The sequence below is a fragment of the Gopherus evgoodei genome, chromosome 11, assembly GCF_007399415.2.
Source record: "Gopherus evgoodei ecotype Sinaloan lineage chromosome 11, rGopEvg1_v1.p, whole genome shotgun sequence".
Taxonomy (NCBI): Eukaryota; Metazoa; Chordata; order Testudines; family Testudinidae; genus Gopherus; species Gopherus evgoodei.
This window is the reverse complement of record NC_044332.1, coordinates 42,070,893-42,091,271: the sequence shown is the minus strand read 5'-3', so window position 1 is coordinate 42,091,271 and position 20,379 is coordinate 42,070,893. Positions and strand designations below refer to the sequence as shown.

General features: G+C 39.6%; 1 protein-coding gene across 4 annotated transcripts in view; it reads left to right on the top strand.

Moving 5' to 3' along the window:
- UBR3 (ubiquitin protein ligase E3 component n-recognin 3) overlaps positions 1-20,379 on the top strand; it is a 217,063-nt gene that overhangs the window by 37,676 nt on the left and 159,008 nt on the right. For all 4 annotated transcript variants that reach the window (XM_030580246.1, XM_030580243.1, XM_030580245.1 and 1 more), the window contains exons 6-8: positions 5,295-5,361; positions 10,752-10,882; positions 15,029-15,257. In XM_030580246.1, the coding sequence (XP_030436106.1) occupies positions 5,295-5,361; positions 10,752-10,882; positions 15,029-15,257 (427 nt within the window). The remainder of the gene's footprint in view (positions 1-5,294; positions 5,362-10,751; positions 10,883-15,028; positions 15,258-20,379) is intronic.

Below are 20,379 nucleotides of genomic sequence, written 5' to 3'. Positions count from 1 at the left end.
ATGGAGTGAGGTGGGCTGTGGGCAGCGCTTATCTGGGGGGCTCCCTGGAAACGGCGACATCCCCCTCACTCAGCTACTAGGCGGAGGCGTGACCAGGCAGCTCTGCCAGGTGCATGCACGCTGCCTCTGCTTGCAGGCACTGCCTCCACAGCTCCCATTGACCACGGTTCCCGGCCAATGGGAGATGCAAAGCCAGCACTCTGGGTGGAGGCGGCATGCAGAGCTGCCTGGCCACGCCTCTGCCTAGGAATTGAGTGAGAGGGAGGATGTCGCTGCTTCCAGGGAGCCCCTCAGGTAACCGCCTCCTGGAGCCCACCTCACCTTGTCCCGTGCCCCTGACCCTTCCCACATCCAAACTCTGCTGCTGCTGAGGGGAGGGGATGAGACGTGGGGACCCAAGACTGCTCCAGCAGTGGCCGGTGTGACTGGCTCAGGGGTTACCGCTGCAGAAGTCAGAGAAAGTCACGGAATCCGTGACCTCCATGACAAACTTGCAGCCTTATTAGTGACCCATGTCTCTCTCCCTCTTGGCTTGGCTTTTTCTAGGCTGTGCACTTCCCTGCCTATTCTGTGATGTCCCAGCAAGCCAGCCTGCCTAAACAGGCCAGCATCTGTGCTTTGCTTTCTCGCTGATGGCTATAACAGTCTAATTGCCCACAGTTACAAGTTACCACACAGCTCTTCATAAGCAAGCAAATTTATTTTTAAAGTGAAAGCATTACAGAAAAAACATTAAAAAGAGTAAAAGAACCTACATTTGCTAAAAAACGTAACCAGAGGTCACCCAACTCCGGTCTTGAGCTCTGGTAGCTTCAAGTCCAGAAGTGGGTTTTCCCCCAGGTTATAAATTCATAACTTTTTCATATTCAGAACCAGAACCACCATGAACAATTCAGTTTTTCCTTTATGCAGCTTGGGCTTTGATCTTGGCCTCATGTAACAGGTAATCAATGGACAATAGCCTACTCAGAGCATAGCTTCAAAAGGCTTGATTTTTGCATAATTGGAGTGAGGTATTTATATTTACCTCCTCCTAGATATTCCCCAGGAAGTTCACTTAACACTTTTTCTTGCAAAAGTCCATTCTTGTCTGGCACTCTGTTCAGTATAGTCCTTTGAACGCCCAGGTCTGTCATCTATTACGTCTGTCTTCCACCCCACCCTCAGGAAGTTACATACAATTCTAGCCCACAGTAATATATAAACCATTAATTTAATATCATGGCCCCAAAGATACTTAAACTTAATTCAGTAGATCACCCAAGGATATGGCAGGAAATTGCTGTATCTAGCACAGGTGGCTCTCTCTTTCCAGCAGTCATTTTCAGCATCATGTCCATTAGACTTGTTCTAAGTAAGTTTAATACAGATGATGCTAAAAGAGTTGTGAGCAGTCTTAGGCACTAGATATCCCAGTGATGCTAACACTGGTGCAGCTGAGCTTGTGATAGCAACAGTAGGAATGTTTTCTTATGTAAATTCCCTGGTGTAGATCTGATCTTATTTATTAATCATGTTTGGTAGAGGAGAAGGAGAAAAACCTATGCAGAGTTGCTTTATTAATGTATTCTTAATTTACTTGAAATGTTGTTTTTATGGACCTAATTTTTTTTACTAAACCTTTAACAGTCTTCCAGATGATAGCTTAGTCCCAGCTGACAGGAGCAGACAACAGTCATTTTTAACTTGTTTCAGACATCTGAATAGGGAGACAGAACAAACTTTTAAAATGCTTTAAAACAGAATCTTTGGCAAGGACTTTTAGTTTATCCTGAACAGGTGTAGCAGTGAAAAATCTATTGTTTGTTTATACCTACAATAAGTTACATCAGATGTTTGCCTCTATTGTCACCAGCTCACAGCATGTTATGCTCTCAGCAGTGCTATTTATAAGTTGACATTTTTCAAAGCACTGCTTGATATTCTTTAAGCATATCTTTTTATACAAACCAAACTCCACAATATGAAATAACAACTAGAAATACTACTGATGAAACATTAAGTGAAACAAAAGAAAGTTCATCTTAATATTCTGAATTTTATTCAAAATGATGCTCACTCCTTGTTTGTGATTGCTCTATTGTGAGGGAAGGAAATGGATGCTATTGTGGTAGTTTGGGGAGGGATCAGATATGGCATTCCTTTTGGAAAGGATGGTGGGGTATGAAGGGGGACTAGGGAAGTATACTGGTACTGTAGAAAGGGAAAAAGATTTATTTCAGTGGGTAAAGTATAGCAGTTTAAAAGGAAGGTTGGGGAATAGAATGAAAGGCCCAGGGGAAACGTATAGCCTGGGTTAGTGGGGAGAGAATAACAGCAACTGAAATATGCCTGTCAGTTAGTGTTTTACACTTTGTGGACACTTAATTCATTCTTTCTTTCCAATCTCCAGTATAAATCTGCAAATCACCATATGTTAGATAAAACTAGCAAGTATGTTAAGCCTTCAGTTGTTGTTTTTATTATTCATTATTATTAAAACTGAGAAATTTGGTCCTATCTGGGATCTGAGTCAAGTTCTCAGTTACCCTGTTGAAATGTAATCTCAGAGAGCATGAGTGGGCATTTTCACACTTGATCTCAACCAAGACTTTTATTTAGAAACAGCTATAGCAAGAAGGATTAACAGTAAACAAACACAACCAATTTTAATTTATGAGTACACTTTTTTCTTAATGTGCCTGACATATTTTCAGACAAATGGGAGATTACAAGTAAATATGATACGGGATGAGGGTAAAAATAACTTCCATATCCCCTGAGTTTTTTTAGTAACTCAGAAAGAGACTGAAGGGCCTTTTATAAATGTGGGACCTGAAATGCACATTTGTAAATATAAATCCAGTTGACTTACTGTAAGCTACTTTAATAAACAAGTTTTTAACCTTGTTCAGTTTCTCCAGTGCAATTACTGCACGAAAAATATTACTTACTGTTCAGTAACTCTGCATCAAGAGCACTAAAGCAAGACTGCCTTAAAGCAAAATTGAAAATAAGTTTGTTAGAAAAGATCATGCTTTCTCCTCATGTAAGACTTTTTTTTCCTGAATAAGTAGAAGTCGTGAATTATTCTGTCCTTTTATAATTCTGAATGTATTTTAGTTCATGGGAGATTAATTGGAGAGAGATGGCATTCAGCAAGGTACTTTCCCTTTTGTATTTAGGATGAATCTAAAAAGCTTAGTGTTCAATATGCATTTCTGTTTAACTTCAACTCTTTCCATTAAGATTTAATCCTCACCTACTATGACATGGGAGACAAATAATCAGCACACATTTCAGTTGAGGAAAATATGTTTCCAGAAAACAATACTTTATTCCCCAAATTTGATCACAGCTTTCATCCTCTTAAACTGATAAAATCACACATTTCAGACACTCTAATGAAGACAAATATATTTAACTTGTTTTGCTAGTTTTATAGTGGGTGCAGTGTCATCTGCTTGTTAAAGCAGTAGACTTGGAGGCCAGGATCCAGCGTCCTAACCCCAACTCATATATCTGTCTGCATTTCACTTTCTCTTTTTATGCCCTGTCTTTCCCATTTAAGTGGTAGTGATCATGTTTTTAATCTAAATTCGTTTATGTAAGGCTGGCTTGCTCGTTTATAAAGTGCTCTGTGCACTTCAAATGACAAGTGCCTTTTATATATCTGAAATATTACTTTATTTGCTAGGGCTCTTCTAATTGTAACTGGCTGCCAACAAATTAAATTATTTCAATGTTGGATAGAAACATTTAAATTGATTAGAAAATGTCTACTCAGTTATTTGTATTGCCAGCTCAGATTCATAGTCGTTATTTAGCTGGAAAAGCCAGAAGAGGCCATGCATGCAAAAAACAAACGAACCCAAAACAAAAAAAATAAACCTACAAAGGGATAAAAATTAAACTTCATAGTTACATGTACCGTATCTAGATATTTTACCTATGTAAATATTTTTTAGCGATTAGTTTCAGAAAGAAAGTAAAGTAGCCAGCAAAATTTAATAAAATAAGCAGTCCTGGAATAAGAGAGAAGGTTCTCTCATGGACTGGTAACTGGTTAAAAGATAGGAAACAAAGGATAGGAATAAATGGTCACTTTTCAGAATGGAGAGAGGTAAATAGTGGTGTCCCCCAGGGATCTGTACTGAGCCCAGTCCTATTTAACATATTCATAAATGATCTGGAAAAAGGGGCAGACAGTGAGGTGGCAAAATTTGCAGGTGATAGAAAACTACTCAAGATAGTTAAGTCCCGGGCAGACTGCCAAGAACTTCAAAAGGATCTCACAAAACTGGGTGACTGGGTAACAAAATGGCAGATGAAATTTAATGTTGATAAATGCAAAGTAATGCACATTGGAAAACATAATCCTAACTATATATATACACACAATGATGGGGTCTAAATTAGCTGTTACTACTCAAGAAAGAGATCTTGGAGTCACTGTGGATAGTTCTCTGAAATCATCCACTGAATGTGCAGCGGCAGTCAAAAAAGTGAACAGAATGTTGGGATTCATCAAGAAAGGGATAGATAATGAGACAGAAAATATCATATTGCCACTATATAAATCCATGGTACACCCACACCTTGAATAGTGCATGCAGATATATTGGAGTTGGGAAAAGGTTCAGAAAAAGGCAATGAAAATGATTAGGGATATAGAATGGCTTATATATGAGGAGAGATTAATAAGACTGGGACTTTTCAGCTTGGAAAAGAGACGACCAAGGGAGGGGATATGATAGAGGTCTATAAAATCAAGAGTGGTATAGAGAAAGTAAATAAGGAAGTGTTATTTACTCCTCATAATACAAGAACAGGGGCCACCAAATGAAATTAATAGGTAGCAGGTTAAAAATAAACACAAAAAAGTATTTTTTCATGCAACACACTGTCAACCTCTGGAACTCCTTGCAGAGGGTGTTGTGAAGGCCAATACTGTAACGAGGTTAGATTAATGGAAGATAGGTCCATCAATGGCTATTAGCCAGGATGGGCAGGAATGGTGTCCCTAGCCTCTGTTTGCCAGAAGCTGGGATTGGGTGTCAGGGCATGGATCACTTGATGATAACCTGTCTGTTCATTTCCTTTGGGGCACCTGCCATTGGCTACTGTCAAAGGATAGGATACTAGGCTTGATGGACCTTTGGTCAGATAAAACATTGTCCTATTACCAAGTATGTACAGAGTCTCCTGTTGTTTTTTAGGTATGTATTTAATCCAGAAGTGAATTACAGAGTGTTTACTCTCTGCAGTAAAATCTGTACAGCTATTGATTTTTGTAATCTCTTCCTCTGCTCCAGGAGGACCAGGATGGAAGCCAAGGTGTGGGCAAGCGCAAGAGGGTGAAACTAAGCAGCAGTACCAAAGGTATTTATGAAGTAATGATCTCCATTTATCATGCTTGCTTTGTGTCTATCTTATTTTATCTAAGAATACTCAGTCTGTTTTCAAGCACTGGGAAGCTGCATGTGACACAGGCATTTAATTTGTCAGTGAGTATTTTTAATCTGCAGCTCTCATCTCGTGAGGGAGCAAGTACTGCCATTCAGTATTTGGAGTCAACTGATCATTTGTCACCTTTTGTTTGGCAAGGGAACTTCTAAAAACTCATTGTGTTGTCAGTATTTAGGTGGAAGGTTTTTCAAATGCTAATAAATTTAAAAATCTAGCGGAAGGCTTAATTTGTTCCTGACAATGTCTTTCATTATGTTGATGCGCAATATAATTGCAGTTCGGGCCAGACAAGAGCACTTCCCCTCTGATCCTTTTTGGTCTTAAAGTAAACCAATCCTGTAATGACACTTTAATATGAAAAGAGATGTCATTAGAAATAGATATTCAAATGGAGACTCCTTTGAAACTACTCACATTTATATCTTGCCTTTAAATCAATCCTCTCTGTAGGCCACATCCTGCAATGTTTAGTCCAATTTAAGCAAAATTCCCACTGAGGTCAATGAGAGTTTTATCTGAAGAATGACTGACAGAGTACATCAGGATTTAGCCCTTTGGGGTATGGAGGTGGGAGAATATCCATGTCTTATGCTTTTTGTTGTTAGGTTTGTTGTTCTGAAAAGGTGCTAATGGCAATTGTTAATGCCTTCCATACTGATATTTTCAAGAGACAAATGCCTCACTTTCTTTAAAATTACATTATACCATTAAAATTACATTATACCATTACTTGTAGGTGTGACAAGACATTAACAAGTGTGTTGTAAACAAGACACAAGAAGTCATTCTTCCGCTCTACTCTGCACTGGTTAAGCCTCAACTGGAGTATTGTGTCCAGTTCTGGGCACCGCATTTTGAGAAAGATGTGGAGAAATTGGAGAGGGTCCAGAGAAGAGCAACAAGAATGATAAAAGGTCTTGAGAACATGACCTATGAAGGAAGGCTGAAAGAATTGGGTTTATTTAGTTTGGAAAAGAGAAGACTGAGAGGGGACATGATAGCAGTTTACAGGTATCTAAAAGGGTGTCATCAGTTGGAGGGAGAAAACTTGTTCACTTTAGCCTCTAATGATAGAACAAGAAGCAATGGGCTTAAACTGCAACAAGGGAGATTTAGGTTGGACATTAGGAAAAAGTTCCTAACTGTCTGGGTAGTTAAACACTGGAATAAACTGCCTAGGGAGGTTGTGGAATCTCCATCTCTGGAGATATTTAAGAGTAGGTTAGATAAATGTCTATCAGGGATGGTCTAGACAGTATTTGGTCCTGCCATGAGGGCAGGGGACTGGACTCGATGGCCTCTCGAGATCCCTTCCAGTCCTAGAGTCTATGAATCTATGGATCTGTAAGACAGGAAGATAGCACTGGGTAGCCACAAGGCATGAGAAGGAAATGTCTGCAGGGAAAACAGTAATGAAGGCATGAACAAAGCTTTGGAAAGACTTGAAAGTGAGGATGTGGAGTTTGAATTTGAAATGGAAAGATACAGGAAGTGAACACAGATTTGAAGGATGGTGGGAGATGAAAATTATAATTTACAGTGTTTCACATATACTGGGCAGAATAGAGAGAGGCTGGAAAAGAGGACATAACTATAGTTTTAACAATGGCAGTTGTTGTAATTGTCAATTAAAATTTATGGAAATATATTGAAATGTTATAAGAAAACCATAGTTTGCTCTTCAAGAACTTACAATTCAGAGACAAGATGGAAAAGCAGAGAAGGGAGCTCGCTAGTTAAGACACTTCTCTGAGTCTTTACAGTTTAACCGAAGTTCCTAAAAGTTAAAATAAAATCCTCACGACTCCAGAAATAATGCAGTTTCCTTAACATAAGTGAACTTCTATTGTGGGGCAGGAAATTCAGTCCTGGAACCTGTCAAATACCCAAATGGACATAATTTAAGGCATTTCAGCAAAATGATTCTTTTAATTAAACTTTTCGTTTCCCCCAGGCTTTTAGTCTTCCCCCCCTCTGAGGCATCTCAACATGGATTGTGCTCATGATGTTGATAGCTCCTAATGTCAGCCCCAGAGGAAGGAGTCTGCCAGTGGGGGGAAAGGTAAGTTTCTGTTTTTATTAAATATTACATAGTTTTCTGAAGTTTTCAGTATTCGTATTTTATGTCCTATAGGGTATAAAATAAGAGTATTGAAAGAAAATTTTAGAAAACTGAGTATTGAATAAAAACAGATTTTACCTCTTCATAAAAGCAGATTTCTGCCCCAGCATAGATCTTCACAGCAGGCTATGCATTTGTGATACTTTGGCATACTAACACTGATGTCCCAGGAGAAAAGTTTTCAACAGCTACAAATTTTTTTTTTTTGCGGTCATAGGAAAAAATAAAAGGAAGATTTAAAAGACTTAGGTGACACTTCAGTACAAAATGTGGGTTTGGGTATTCAGCAGCGTATTATAAAATTGTTCTTTTCTCTGTTTTGTTTTGCTGTTTCTAAAACACTCGTCCATCTAAAGGATCTAGTTTATAAGACATTTTCAACCCCATAAACAGTATTTTTTTTTTAATTTATAAAAAAATTGCATAATACTTTTCACAAGCATAGGAGTGATAGCTTTGGTGTCCTAGACAAACTTGGATAAGAACTCTTTTTCTAAATTCTTCAGCAGGTATAATTTGATCTGCTGGTGGTCTCTCCCTGTCCTGAGGGACTGCCATGTTTCTGTTCTGAGAAAGCTGCACTTCAGTAGTGGGTAATGAGTGTGTGTGAACAGCCTACATTATTGGAGTCCACACATTGGAATATATGAAGTGTACCTAGAATCATAGGACTGGAAGGGACTTCAAGAGGTCATCTAGTTCAGTCCCCTGCACTCATGGCAGGACTCAGTATTATCTAGACCATCCCTGACAGGTGTTTGTCTAACCTGCTCTTAAAAATCTCCAATGATGGAGATTCCACTACCTCCCTAGGAAATTTATTCCAGTGCTTAACCACTCTGACAGGAAGTTTTTCCTGATGTCCAACCTAAACCTCCCTTGCTGCAGTTTAAGCCCATTGCGTCTTGTCCTATCCACAGCGGTTAAGAACAACAATTTTTCTCCCGCTTTCTTGTAACAACCTTTCATGCACTTGAAAATTATCATCATGTCCCCTCTCTGTCTTCTCTTTTCCAGACTAAACACACCCACTTTTTTCAATCTTCTTTCTTAGGTCATGTTTTCTAAAGCTTTAATCATTTTAGTTGCTCTGCTCTGGACTTTCCCGCTTTTATTCACATCTTTCCTTAAATGTGGTGCCCAGAACTGGACACACCACTCCATTTGGGGCCTGATCAGCCTGGAGTAGAGCGGAATCATTACTTCTTGTAATCATTCTGTCTGTTGTGCAGATGGAGGAGTTCAATCTGCATGGCTATCAAACTTGCATCTTTAATCAGTAGTAAATTCATACACACACCTTTTTAAACGGGAGGAGGATGAGATCCTAAATTATTGTTGCATGCTTGCTGTAGTAAGTGACTGGTGATTTTTGATGGAATATTCAGGATTAAGAGAGGTAAAAATGAGTTCTCTGATATCACGCTTCCAGAACATAGATTTTTTTTCTTTGTTTGGATTAGAAAAAGAGACTCCTCATGAAAATGCCTCTCAAGTTTAAATTGTTCATATTTCTTATGATATTTTAACAATTTCTGAAAATTCTAACGTAGTGATCAAAGTCCACCACTGACATGTGTCTGTGGAATGTTAGCTCTGCTGGTGGTAAGCTCACCTGGAGCGGGCAAAGTGGCACAAAACGCTAGCAAATCCCCCTTCACCGTTGGGCCCAAAGCCATCCAATACACTCCACAAAATGATTGAATCTGGCTTGGAGGGGTGGGGAACAGTGCCAGGCCAGGAGATGCACCGATTCAGCATTTCTTGCACTGCCTGCCCTGATTTGGGTGAGTCTTTATGAAATCCCAGTTGGAATTTATCTCTGCCTTGTCTGGGGGAAGAGGTGGCATTACTACTGCTTGCTCTCCTCTGGGGCAAGATTCCTTTCCCCATAGCCCAGTTGACTCCAATACGTTCAGGAGGGTCATATTTGCATAAATCTCTCCATGCTGTAGGAGTGGACAGGTTATGTTATCTGTAAATAGTAAGTATTACAGCTTTGAAGGACAGTGAAAACACTGTGTGATCTAATAGACTCCTAATGAGTCTGGGAGTTGAGATAAACTAGGTTTTGATCTCTGTTCTTCTACTAACTTGGTTTATAATTTTTGGAAAAGCTGCTTTATTTATCATTTTTTTCATTTTATAGAGTTGCGATACTTGCCTACTTCACAAGATTGTTTTGAGAATGTATTATTTGTATGTAAATGATTTGAAGAATTAAAATATTAGTAAGTGTTAAATTTTATTTAAAGGTTTTAAAAGTTTGCAAACAGATCATATATATTTTTAGGAATTACACCTAATTTATGTCACAGTTTTAACATTCGATTAGTGTGGGTCAGATTCTGCCACACTTGCTCCTCTTGAATAGTACTGTACTCCATCAGTAATCCCACTGAAGTCATTGACTAAATCTTCAATTTGTATAAATTGTTGTAGCTCAGTTGAAGTCACTGGAACTGTGACATTTTCCGTCAGCTGAAGGTCTGGCCCAATGTAACTATTTGCAGAGTAGGTCAGTACCCAGTGTAAGGCTGATAGATTGAGTTCTGTATAAGGGCCTGATTCTGCAGCTGATTTGTACTGAGGACTTCCATTGATGACTGCAGGAGTTCTATACATGAAACCCTTACAAGCATATACAGCAGGGGCAGGCAACCTATGGCAAGTGTACCGAAGGCGGCACGCGAGCTGATTTTCAGTGGCACTCACACTGCCTGGGTCCTGGCCACCAGTCCAGGGGCCCCTGCATTTTAATTTAATTTTAAATGAAGCTTCTTAAACATTTTAAAAACCTTATTTACTTTACATACAACAATAGTTTAGTTATATATTACAGACTTATAGAAAGAGAGACCTTCTAAAAACATTAAAATGTATTACTGGCACGCAAAACCTTAAATCAGAGTGAATAAATGAAGACTCGGCACACCACTTCTGAAAGGTTGCCGACCTCTGATATACAGTATTGCTGATAGCTAACTTTTTTCCTCAAGTGTTAAAAAACCCTTTTATCAACATTAGCAGGATAGTAGCATTAAGATGTTTTTGATTCTTAGATATTTGCATCTAGTTAGTTAAGTAGATTATTAATAAACTAAGGTTGGAATGTCCTTTGCAAAACCTAAAGTCTTTCTGAAGTTTCCCCCCACCCTCTGTTCTCCTACTTTTTATGCAGATCAGTCCATCATGGATGTTTTAAAGCATAAATGTTTTCTTGAAGAATTATTATTTTGGACAATAAAATATGAATTTCCACAAAAGATGGTAACTTTCTTACTCAACATGCTACCAGATCAAGATTATAAGGTATTTGCATGCCCGCCTTCCCCCCAAAAACAATTTCGTTTACTCACTTACTTTCAACTTGTATTGCATCGTGCCTGAGTACACGTATGGTTGATATAAATCATTAATATAACAAACCCTGTGTTCTTTTATTATTTGAGGGTTTGTTGGTATGCCCAGAGCTGCACAATACATGGAAGGAGATGTGGACAAAACAGGTTGGCTGAATAATTCCGTTCTGAAAATTCCTTCAGGAGCCAGAGTATTATGTTTGTTTTGTTGTTTTGGCTATTTCCTTTATAGCTCATAAGCTTTGTTAGACTTTATAAGATCTAGCTCTCTGAAGGGAAGATACCTACAAGCCTTTACAGTTTTAGTTTCCAGTCTTGGAGCAAGTGCGATATCAACAAGCTGTTTCTCTCCACCCCTCTCTCCACCACCCCTCAAGTTTCCTGAGACATTTAGGATGAGAAAGAGACATCTGCTCCTGAGATATATTTGTTACTGTTAATATACTATTTACACTAGTTCAGTTAAAGGTCCAGTGCATGTAATTCTTGTGGTAGGAGGATGTGTTAATACAATATTATTTTTTCTATGATAAAAATTAGCTTGACTGTTTTAAATAGTTTTTAATTAGGTTTCCTCAATCTTCTATTGCTAATTTAAAATCTTTTGAAAAGTGTCAGGCTTAACTATAGACATTTTTACTTATGCCACCTATAATAAACTAAGGAATAAATAATAACTCATATCTCATCTGGTTATAAGAAATGACTTGGTTCAGCATCTTTATTGTGAAAGAATATCTGCTGTTGTTGAGACCTGCTAATTTTAATGTGTGTTAACTGATAACTTTTGGAAGCAAGACATTATGTCTTATTATCTCTACAGCACCTGAAGTGTGTCAGGTAGGGTTAGTCACTTTTTTTTTTTTTAAATCAAACTTATTTTTGGCAGAAAATTGGGCTTTTGACCTAATTATATTTTTGCAGAAAGTGTCTGCTTTCCTCAAATATTAGGAAATCAGAAAAACAAGTTTGTTCAGATTGTGTTTTTGGGACAAAAAGGGGAAATCTTCGGCAGGGAGGAAACCACCATTTTAAAACCAGTTCTAGTGCTTTACAAAACAAGTAACATACAGATCCTGTCCCAAGGAGCTTAGGAGTCCTACTAGAGCTGATGTAACAAGTGAAGGGAAAGGAATGGTGAAGATTGCAAAGTTATTCTGTGAAGTTGTATACTACATATTAGCTCAGTTCAATCATTGAATTGGACCAGTTTTTCCTTTTTTAAAATGTTAAATGAATGTAGTAAGAGACAGTCCTCCCTAAAGAACTTACAAGCTATTGGAGGAAGGAAGGATTACCTACCTTTTGCGGATAGCGAACTGAGGCACAGAGAGAAGTGTCTGATACAACTGGTAATTTAAACCAGATCTCCTGCATCTAGTCTAATATCTTAACCACAAGATCACCAATTAGTTCAGTTTCTTATTGCTGTACAGTACCACAAGAAGTAAAATTCTTAAATGGAAATAAACTCTGTAGAGCATAGATAGTTCAAGGGTAATCCTCTCTATATAAATCCAGCCTAAGTTTGGATAGGAATGTCAGGAGTTAATTATTTGGCTGTCGGCAGATTACCTATGCTTACTCTCTTCTGACTTAATTTTATATGGTCCTCTGCTGGTACTCTTTGGCCCGTTGAGTGCTGTAGGGATAGATTTTATGCAGTGTTGTTACAGCCGTGTTGGTCCCAGGATATTCGAGAGACAAGGTGAGTGAGATAATGTCTTTTATTGGACCAACTTCTGTTGTCTCTAAAAGTTATTACCTCCCCTACCATGTCTCTCTAATAAGGCTAGATCAGTGGTCCCCAACCTTTTCGTCTGGCAGGCGCCAGACGAAGGACCGTGGCAGCAATGGAGCATCCGCCGAATTGCCGCCAAATTTCTGCAGCATTTCAGTGGCGACGCCTCTCGATGATGTTGCTTGTCAAGAGGCGTCGCTGCTGAAATGCCGCAGAAATTCATCGGCATTTCAGCGGGTGCATTTAGGTGCCCCCATGGGCTCCAAGTTGGGGATCCCTGGGCTAGATTCTCTTTTTTTCATTCTTGCAGAAATATGGTCTCATCCAGTGTAATTTATGTTCTGGCTTGAATGGCATCTGTTGGCCATCCTCCAGCCAACAATAATCACAGTGTACTCCAGACATATTCGCTACTCCGGGCTTATTTTATTCTGGGGTGTGTGTGGGGGTTCCTTGAGAGTCGTTTGTGGTCCCTTTATGCTTCACAATATTGTGGAGAATCAGTTTGGCTAAAAGTAGCAAACTGCAGTGCTCTTAATAAAAATGGGCCATGTATTTCAGAGTGTGGACAGACATGGGTAAAGTGAAGTAGCGATTTTGTAGTCTCAGACCATGGAAGCCACAGTTGGCTTAAAGGTAGCCTTAAAATGCCTACTTTATATTCCAGAAAGACTTAACACGTTCAAAGGACAAGTTTTAGACTAGACATGGGATTTTAGTTCTTGAGCTAAACATTTTCTTTCATCACCAAGACAGCTTGCATTATCTGATCTCTTCAGACTAAGCAAGTCCATACGGTGGTAGTTCAGAACAGCGGTAGATCTTAAGTTGGAATTTGAAATGAATTAAAAATTGGCTAAAAGACAAAAGTATAAATAAAAGGTCAGTTTATAACATGATGAAACATTAATAGTGAGGTGCCCCAAGGAGCTGTTCTATGACTGATATTATTTCAATATATTAATTACTGATCTGGAAAAAAACAATTTAACAATGACGAGGTAAGCCTTTGTAGATGATAGAATTATTTAGGACAATCAAACCTAGAACATAAGAACCACCATACTGGGTCAGACCAAAGGTCCATCTAGCCCAGTATCCTGTCTTCTGGCAGTGGCCAAAGCCAGGTTATTCAGAGGGGATGAACAGAACAGGTAATCAAGCGATCCATCTCGTCGCCCATTCTCAGCTTCTGGCAAACAGAGGCTAGGGATACCATCCCTGCCCATCTTGGCTAATAGTCATTGATGGATCTATCATCTATGAATTTATCTAGTTCTTTTTTGAACCTTGTTATAGTTTTGGCCTTTACAGCATCCTCTGGTACTAGAGAAGGCAATAAAGGAACCCAGAGGGACCTAGCAAAGATAAATATATGGGAAGCCATGATGGCAGATGAAATTCAGTGTTGGTAAATAATATGAACTGCAGCTCCATCTTAACTGAAACCATCTATGAGAAAGACCTGGATGACATTGTGGACATCTCAGTGAGAACAGTTGCTGTATATACAGCAGCAGTTAAAAAAATCAAACATGATGTTAGAATATCATGATGATAAAATATTATAATAATAGTAATACTGAATAATAGTCTTGAAATTTTAATATTACCATTAATTAAATCAGTGGTACACCTTCAGCTTGAATACTTTGCTCATTTCTGGTCATCCTATCTGGAAAAGGTTCTAGAAGAAAAAATTGGGATCCAGTGACAGAGAAAAGAAATTAAAGTCACAGAAAGACTTCCTGATGAGGAAATATTGAAAACAGTAGTCCTGTTTTTTTTAGTTTAGAGAGATTATCAATAGAAGACATTATAGAAATCTATAAAAGAATGAATGTTAGAGAAGCTAAGTTGGAAGCTCCTGTTTATCCTTTTCAGAATACAAGAGCAAGGGGCTATCTAATGAAAAAGATGGCAAATTTAAAACTGGTAGGAATGTGTTTTTATACAATGTTTAATTGGCTTGTGGAACCCATTGTCAGAAGATATTGATAGCAAGGGTTTAGTAGGATTAGATTAGTTCCTTCTGTAAGTGAACAGTTATGCTACGATTAAGGGTTCAGTCATAAGAACAGAGATATTAAAAAAGATGAGTTATTTACATGGGTAATGAGAACACATACAATTATATAAGATGGAGGTTGGGAAGGACAGGATATTCCATTGTGAGATTTCTTGCACCTTCTTCTGAAACAGGATATTGGATAAGATGGACCACTGATTTTTGATCTGTTGTGATAAATCTGATGTTTCTCTGCAATACTGATTGTATGTTTGAGAATACATTTTTTGAAATGAGGAAATATAACTATTGTAATATTAAAATTCTTTTTATTTTTAAATTTGCAGATTGCCTTTACTAAAACTTTTGTTCAGCATTATGCTTTTATTATGAAAACACTGAAGAAAAGCCATGAATCAGACACTATGTCTAATAGAATTGTGCACATCAGTGTTCAGTTATTCAGCAATGAAGAGCTAGCACGTCAAGTGACAGAAGAATGTCAACTGTTGGATATTATGGTCACTGTCCTATTATATATGATGGAAAGTTGTCTTATTAAAAGTGAGCTGCAAGGTAAGTTGAATTCTTGTTTTAATTAATAATATCAAACAAGAGACTTGTACTGAATGTTTAATCTTCTGTTTTTGAGTTTAGCCCCTAATTTTTCAGAACTAGGTTCAGGCAGAGCCAGTTGAGTTTATATCCTGCTCTTTCTTATGCAGTCACAACCTGTCAGGGATGTAGGCAGTGGAGTGACCAGAACTACTCTTTCTCCCCCTGTAAAGCAGCAAGTAGACAGTGGGAAAGCTGCTGATACAAGTGCTCTCTGATCTATGCTGCTTCTGGTACAGCAGAAAAAAGGGACAGGAGGACAGGGAAGTGGTGTCCCCTACTAGCTCCCTGTAGCAAAAGGGCTGATTCACATACTACCATTTAAAATTGCCAGGCAGGGTTCAAGGAACACTTTCAATTTATAATGCAATACACATTTTCTTAACAAAGTTGCTCTTGAGGGCTACAGATTGGACACCCTTATCTAATATAAAATTTTAATTTAAAGATTACATGCGTTTCAAGCTAGGAAGAACTGCTTTTGAAATAGTTGGGCAAGATTATACATAGCTTTTTCTTTATTTTTGCAGCCTTTTTTATTTTTTAATGTAATGGGTACTGTTATGAAAGACTGCGAGAAACATTGGTGGTTCTTTGAGTGTGTGTCAGCATGGAGCTCATTCTAAGTGTGCATGTGCCTCATGCATATGAGACTGGAATCTTTGAATACCTGTGACCCTTGGGCTGATCATGTGCCCTGCGAGTCCTCATGAATGCCCCAACGCAAAGGCCAGATTGGCGGGTAGTAATCGATCTGTCGCAGATCGATTTATCGCATCTCATCTAGACACAGTAAATCGATCCCCGAATTGATGCCTGTACTCCACCTCGGCAGAAGGAGTAAGCGGAGTCGATGGGGGAGCCACGGTGGTCGCCTTGTCACCATGATACTTCAACTTTAGCTACACGAATAGCAGTGCATGCAGCTGTTCCACAGTTCCCTCTTATCGCCTATGGCAGTGAGACAGAACAAGGTGTCTGTTCACTACCCCTTAGTGAAGTATTCTTCTCTTTTTTTTGCTAATTAGCTGGGCATAATTCTCAGCAAACTCCCCCTTTTTAATTTTATTTCCTCCTCCCTCCAAAAAAAAAAAAGATTTTTAAAAATCTGGTTTTTTTAGAATGGAAACTTAAAATTTCTGCTTGGTGTTTTATGCCACTATCTTTGCTTACAATAAGAGTCAAAGCCCTCAGATTTTGAACAATGCCAGTCCTGTGACAACTCATTCTGCTTACAGACTGTCATAGCAGCAGGCATTTTTTTGTCTTGGTGAGAGCCATGTACCAGATTTCTGCTCTATGTGCTGTTTTCTACTGGCACAAGAAAATCCAGAGATGCTCTGCTGAAGTTGAATCATCTTGGACAATTAATGAAAGGGACTTCAGACCCTGAAGAACAGGCCTTGACCTTTAAGATGGGACTGGTCATGTCCAAGTCCCAGTTAGCCAGTGCCCTTGTTAGCCAGCACACAACACTTAATGCTGGTACTGGCAAAAAAAATCCATGGCACTGTCTGTCAAGGATCTGGGACCATCTGAACATATTGATCCCAGCTACTTCTTCAGCACCAAACACCACTACCACCTCCTTACTAAAGCAAGGGCGATATGAAAACTCCCTCTTCCAATAAGGAGATGCTTAAGCCCTTATTCTCCTCCGAGGAACTGAGCACTTGGTCTGCTCGTGTGACAGGAGCAAGTGATGCTGGTTCAACTTCCAGCTTATACTGAAGATATATAAGGCATCCTCAGTGCCTACATCTGACAGTGCTGGCAACCACAACCTGCTGGCCCCAGTACCAGCATCGACACATTAATGGTATTGTCCAATCTAATGTTAGAGGAGGTACCTGTATTTCTGGCACCAATGGCACTGCACTCAGCATCGATATGAGTCTCTGACGTCATGGTACTGAGGTCACCTCAAAAATCAGTCTTATCTTTGGAGGCAGTCTACTCTTCTTCATCTCTGGGACACACCTCTCCACCTTACAGCAGAGAATCTTCTCGCCATTCACACAGATCAGGAGAAAGTCTCTACAATCAGGGCACTCCAGATCTCTGACTTATCCATCTCAGGAATGACAGTAGCCTAACTAGCCTGACCAAAACCAGACTTTTCCTGTTCTCCCTTGGCCCTGTTGGGCATAGTGGGGACTTCTGTCTAGAGCGTCTTGGAACCTAATTCCCTCCTGTCACTCAAGAAAATGCAGAAGGTCATGCTCCCATTCTGCAGCAATTGCCAGAATCCTATCTGAAGACAAGGAGGAACAAGTGTAGCTGATGGAGGAACTGTCATGTCTTGTGCTTCGGGAGCATCTTTCATAGTCCCGATGAGGCGTTTTCCTTGGCTCCCGTACCTGCTTTGGAGCCTTTCAGGAGATGTTCTCTCGTTTAGCTGAAACCTTTGAAATAGAAACCTCAACAATTTAAGAAAAAGCTTACAAGCTGTTTGACATATTGCATTTCTCCTCTTCTGCCAGACCAGCTAAAATTCTATGGCAGATGCCAGCCACATTGCCTCTAAATGCTAAAAGAGTGGAAAGGAAGACCAATCCCCCAAAAGAGGTTTGAGTAATTTTATACCTATCCAACACTGGGTTAATTAGTGGTCTCTGCACCCTATGAGACTGATAGCTAAACTGTCCAAGAACATTCCTAAGGACCCAAATAAATTAACTCTCTTTAGAAAGATGACTTATTTGTCAGCATCACTGCAGCTACAAGTAGGTAACTGTCAAACTTTGTGAAATACAATTATCTGACCTAGGGCAGAGTTATCTCCCTTTTTGGCCAAACTTCCTCAGTACTCTACATTAAAGCCATTATTACTGAAGGATGACCAATGGCAAAGGCCTCTTTTACAGACAGCCATGGATGCATTGGATGTGGAAGCTAAATCCCTGGCTGTTATGGTGATTGTGCGCAGAGCATCATGGTTACAGGTTTCTTCGCTCCCTAGGGAGGTGGAGAATACAGCTGAGGACTTGCTCTTCGACTGTACACACTTTCTCACCATATGTACCAATGATGCACTATGCACCCAAAAAGACACCAGATACTAGATACTTGGCTCACTAGGCATTTACACCTCTGCTCAATTCACAGGCCCTTTAAATATCAGGGGCAAGGGAGACTAGACAGAAGACACCCTGCTACCCACAATAATCCTCTGAGTAACCATCCAGGAAGAAGCCGAGGTAATCTTGTATGAGACTGTCATGTTCCTTAGTCGTTAACCAGACTACACTTGCTTCCAGACAGCAGGTTTGTCATGAGATTTGAGAGCCACACTCAGATCGGACAAGGGCTATGCCCAGACCTTCTTCTTGAGATGCCGGTTGGCTTTCTTCTATTGGGCTTGGACTGGAATAACAGGTGTGTGTGCTGGAAGTTGTCTCACATGGATATTCCATCCAGTTCCAGTCCATGGCCCCCTACCCATTCCCCTTCACTATCCATCTTCAGAGACCCTTCTCATCAATTAAAAGAAGTGGGTACCCTTCTTTGCCTAGGAGCCACAGAGGAATTACCTCTAAAGTTCAGGGAAAGAGGCCCCTGCTCCTGATACTTTGTTATTCTAGACCTGAGAAGACTAAACAAATTTATACACAGTCTTAAATTCAGCCTTCGTCATCCCTTCTTTTCAGGCACAAGACTGGTTTGTGGCTCTTGACCTTTGTCACCCAGAGACTTCTTGGTGCCAACTGGCAGTGGGCACAGCAATCCCTTGGGTCTTCTCCCTATATAATCATTTGTTAAAGAGGGTTATATAAGGTCTCTATCAAAAGTTTGTGTCACACTGATTATCATAATCCTTATGAAATGTATGTACAGATAATATGTAAGTAATACTCCATCCTTCTTTCCTGAAAATTATGCTGTTAAGGTCTGTGAGTTGGGACTGGTCACCAAAAGGGGATAATAAGCATCTCCCACTTGAAAGAAACTTGACGTGGCTATATGTAAACTAAATATTGTATACTTCACAATGAATGCCTATTTACAGACTGAACAAAATGCTAATCAAGAGATTGTGAAGTCTCCAGGGGAGATTCACTACAGGAAAGACAAGCAGCAGAAGGTACCCTGTTTCCAAGTGAAGACAACAGATTGTTGGAATTATGTCTGGGCTACAGAGGTACATCCAGGTATACTTCACCTAAGGGCAAGCTATGCAGGCTTGTTATATAAATAGAGGCTCAGAGCTGGTCTGGCTGTTTAATGCTGGAGGAAAGACTGGGGTGAGCTAAGGACAGGTGGTGACGAGGTGCTGCACAACCCTGACCATAACCCTGAGAAGTGTCACAACCGCCAGAATGTATACTTCCATATTGTGATCCACTTGGCCCATAGGGAGAACATGCAATTCCTCGTAGGGCCCAATCACTGTCAATACAAAGTGCTACAACTTGTTCTCTCCACAGTACCAATAGTCTTCATTAAAAACCTAGTTGTGGTGGCAGTGCACTGGAGGAGACTCGGCATTCACATTGAGCCATATTTCAAGAGTTGCTAATCAAAGGCATGTCTCATACACCTCTTCTTCCAAACATCAAAACTCTGTTTCCCTAGAGTGCAAACTGCCTCCTCTGCTTGCTTTAGAAACTGGAGCTGGTTGGAACATTTTTGACAAAATGAAATTTCACTGAAATATTCTGTTTTGTTTAAACATACTGCTTTTGACAAAATTTTCATTGGGCAGGAAGCGTTTGTGTGTGTGAGAATGGGGAGAGTCTCAGTCTCTCTCTTTCTCACTCGCCTAGTGGCTATGGTACTTGTCCTGAATGTGGGGTTCAAGATGGGATTCAGAGTGATCAGGGATGGAAAAACTCTCCTCTGAGTCAGGCACGTATGGAACTTGTACCTCGATCTCGCGGGTCTGAGGCAGTATGCATGTGTTCTCTTTGTCTCTTTTTTTCTGGTTTCAGTCTGAAAAAGGACATTTTGTAACAACTTTCTTTTCATGAAAATGTTCCACTGCAGAATGAAAACAAACTTTAAAAGTTGCTGTAAAATGGGCTTGTCCTCCAGTCAGGTCTGTTAGAAACATCCCTATGTCTGAAATCTGCAAGGCAGCTAC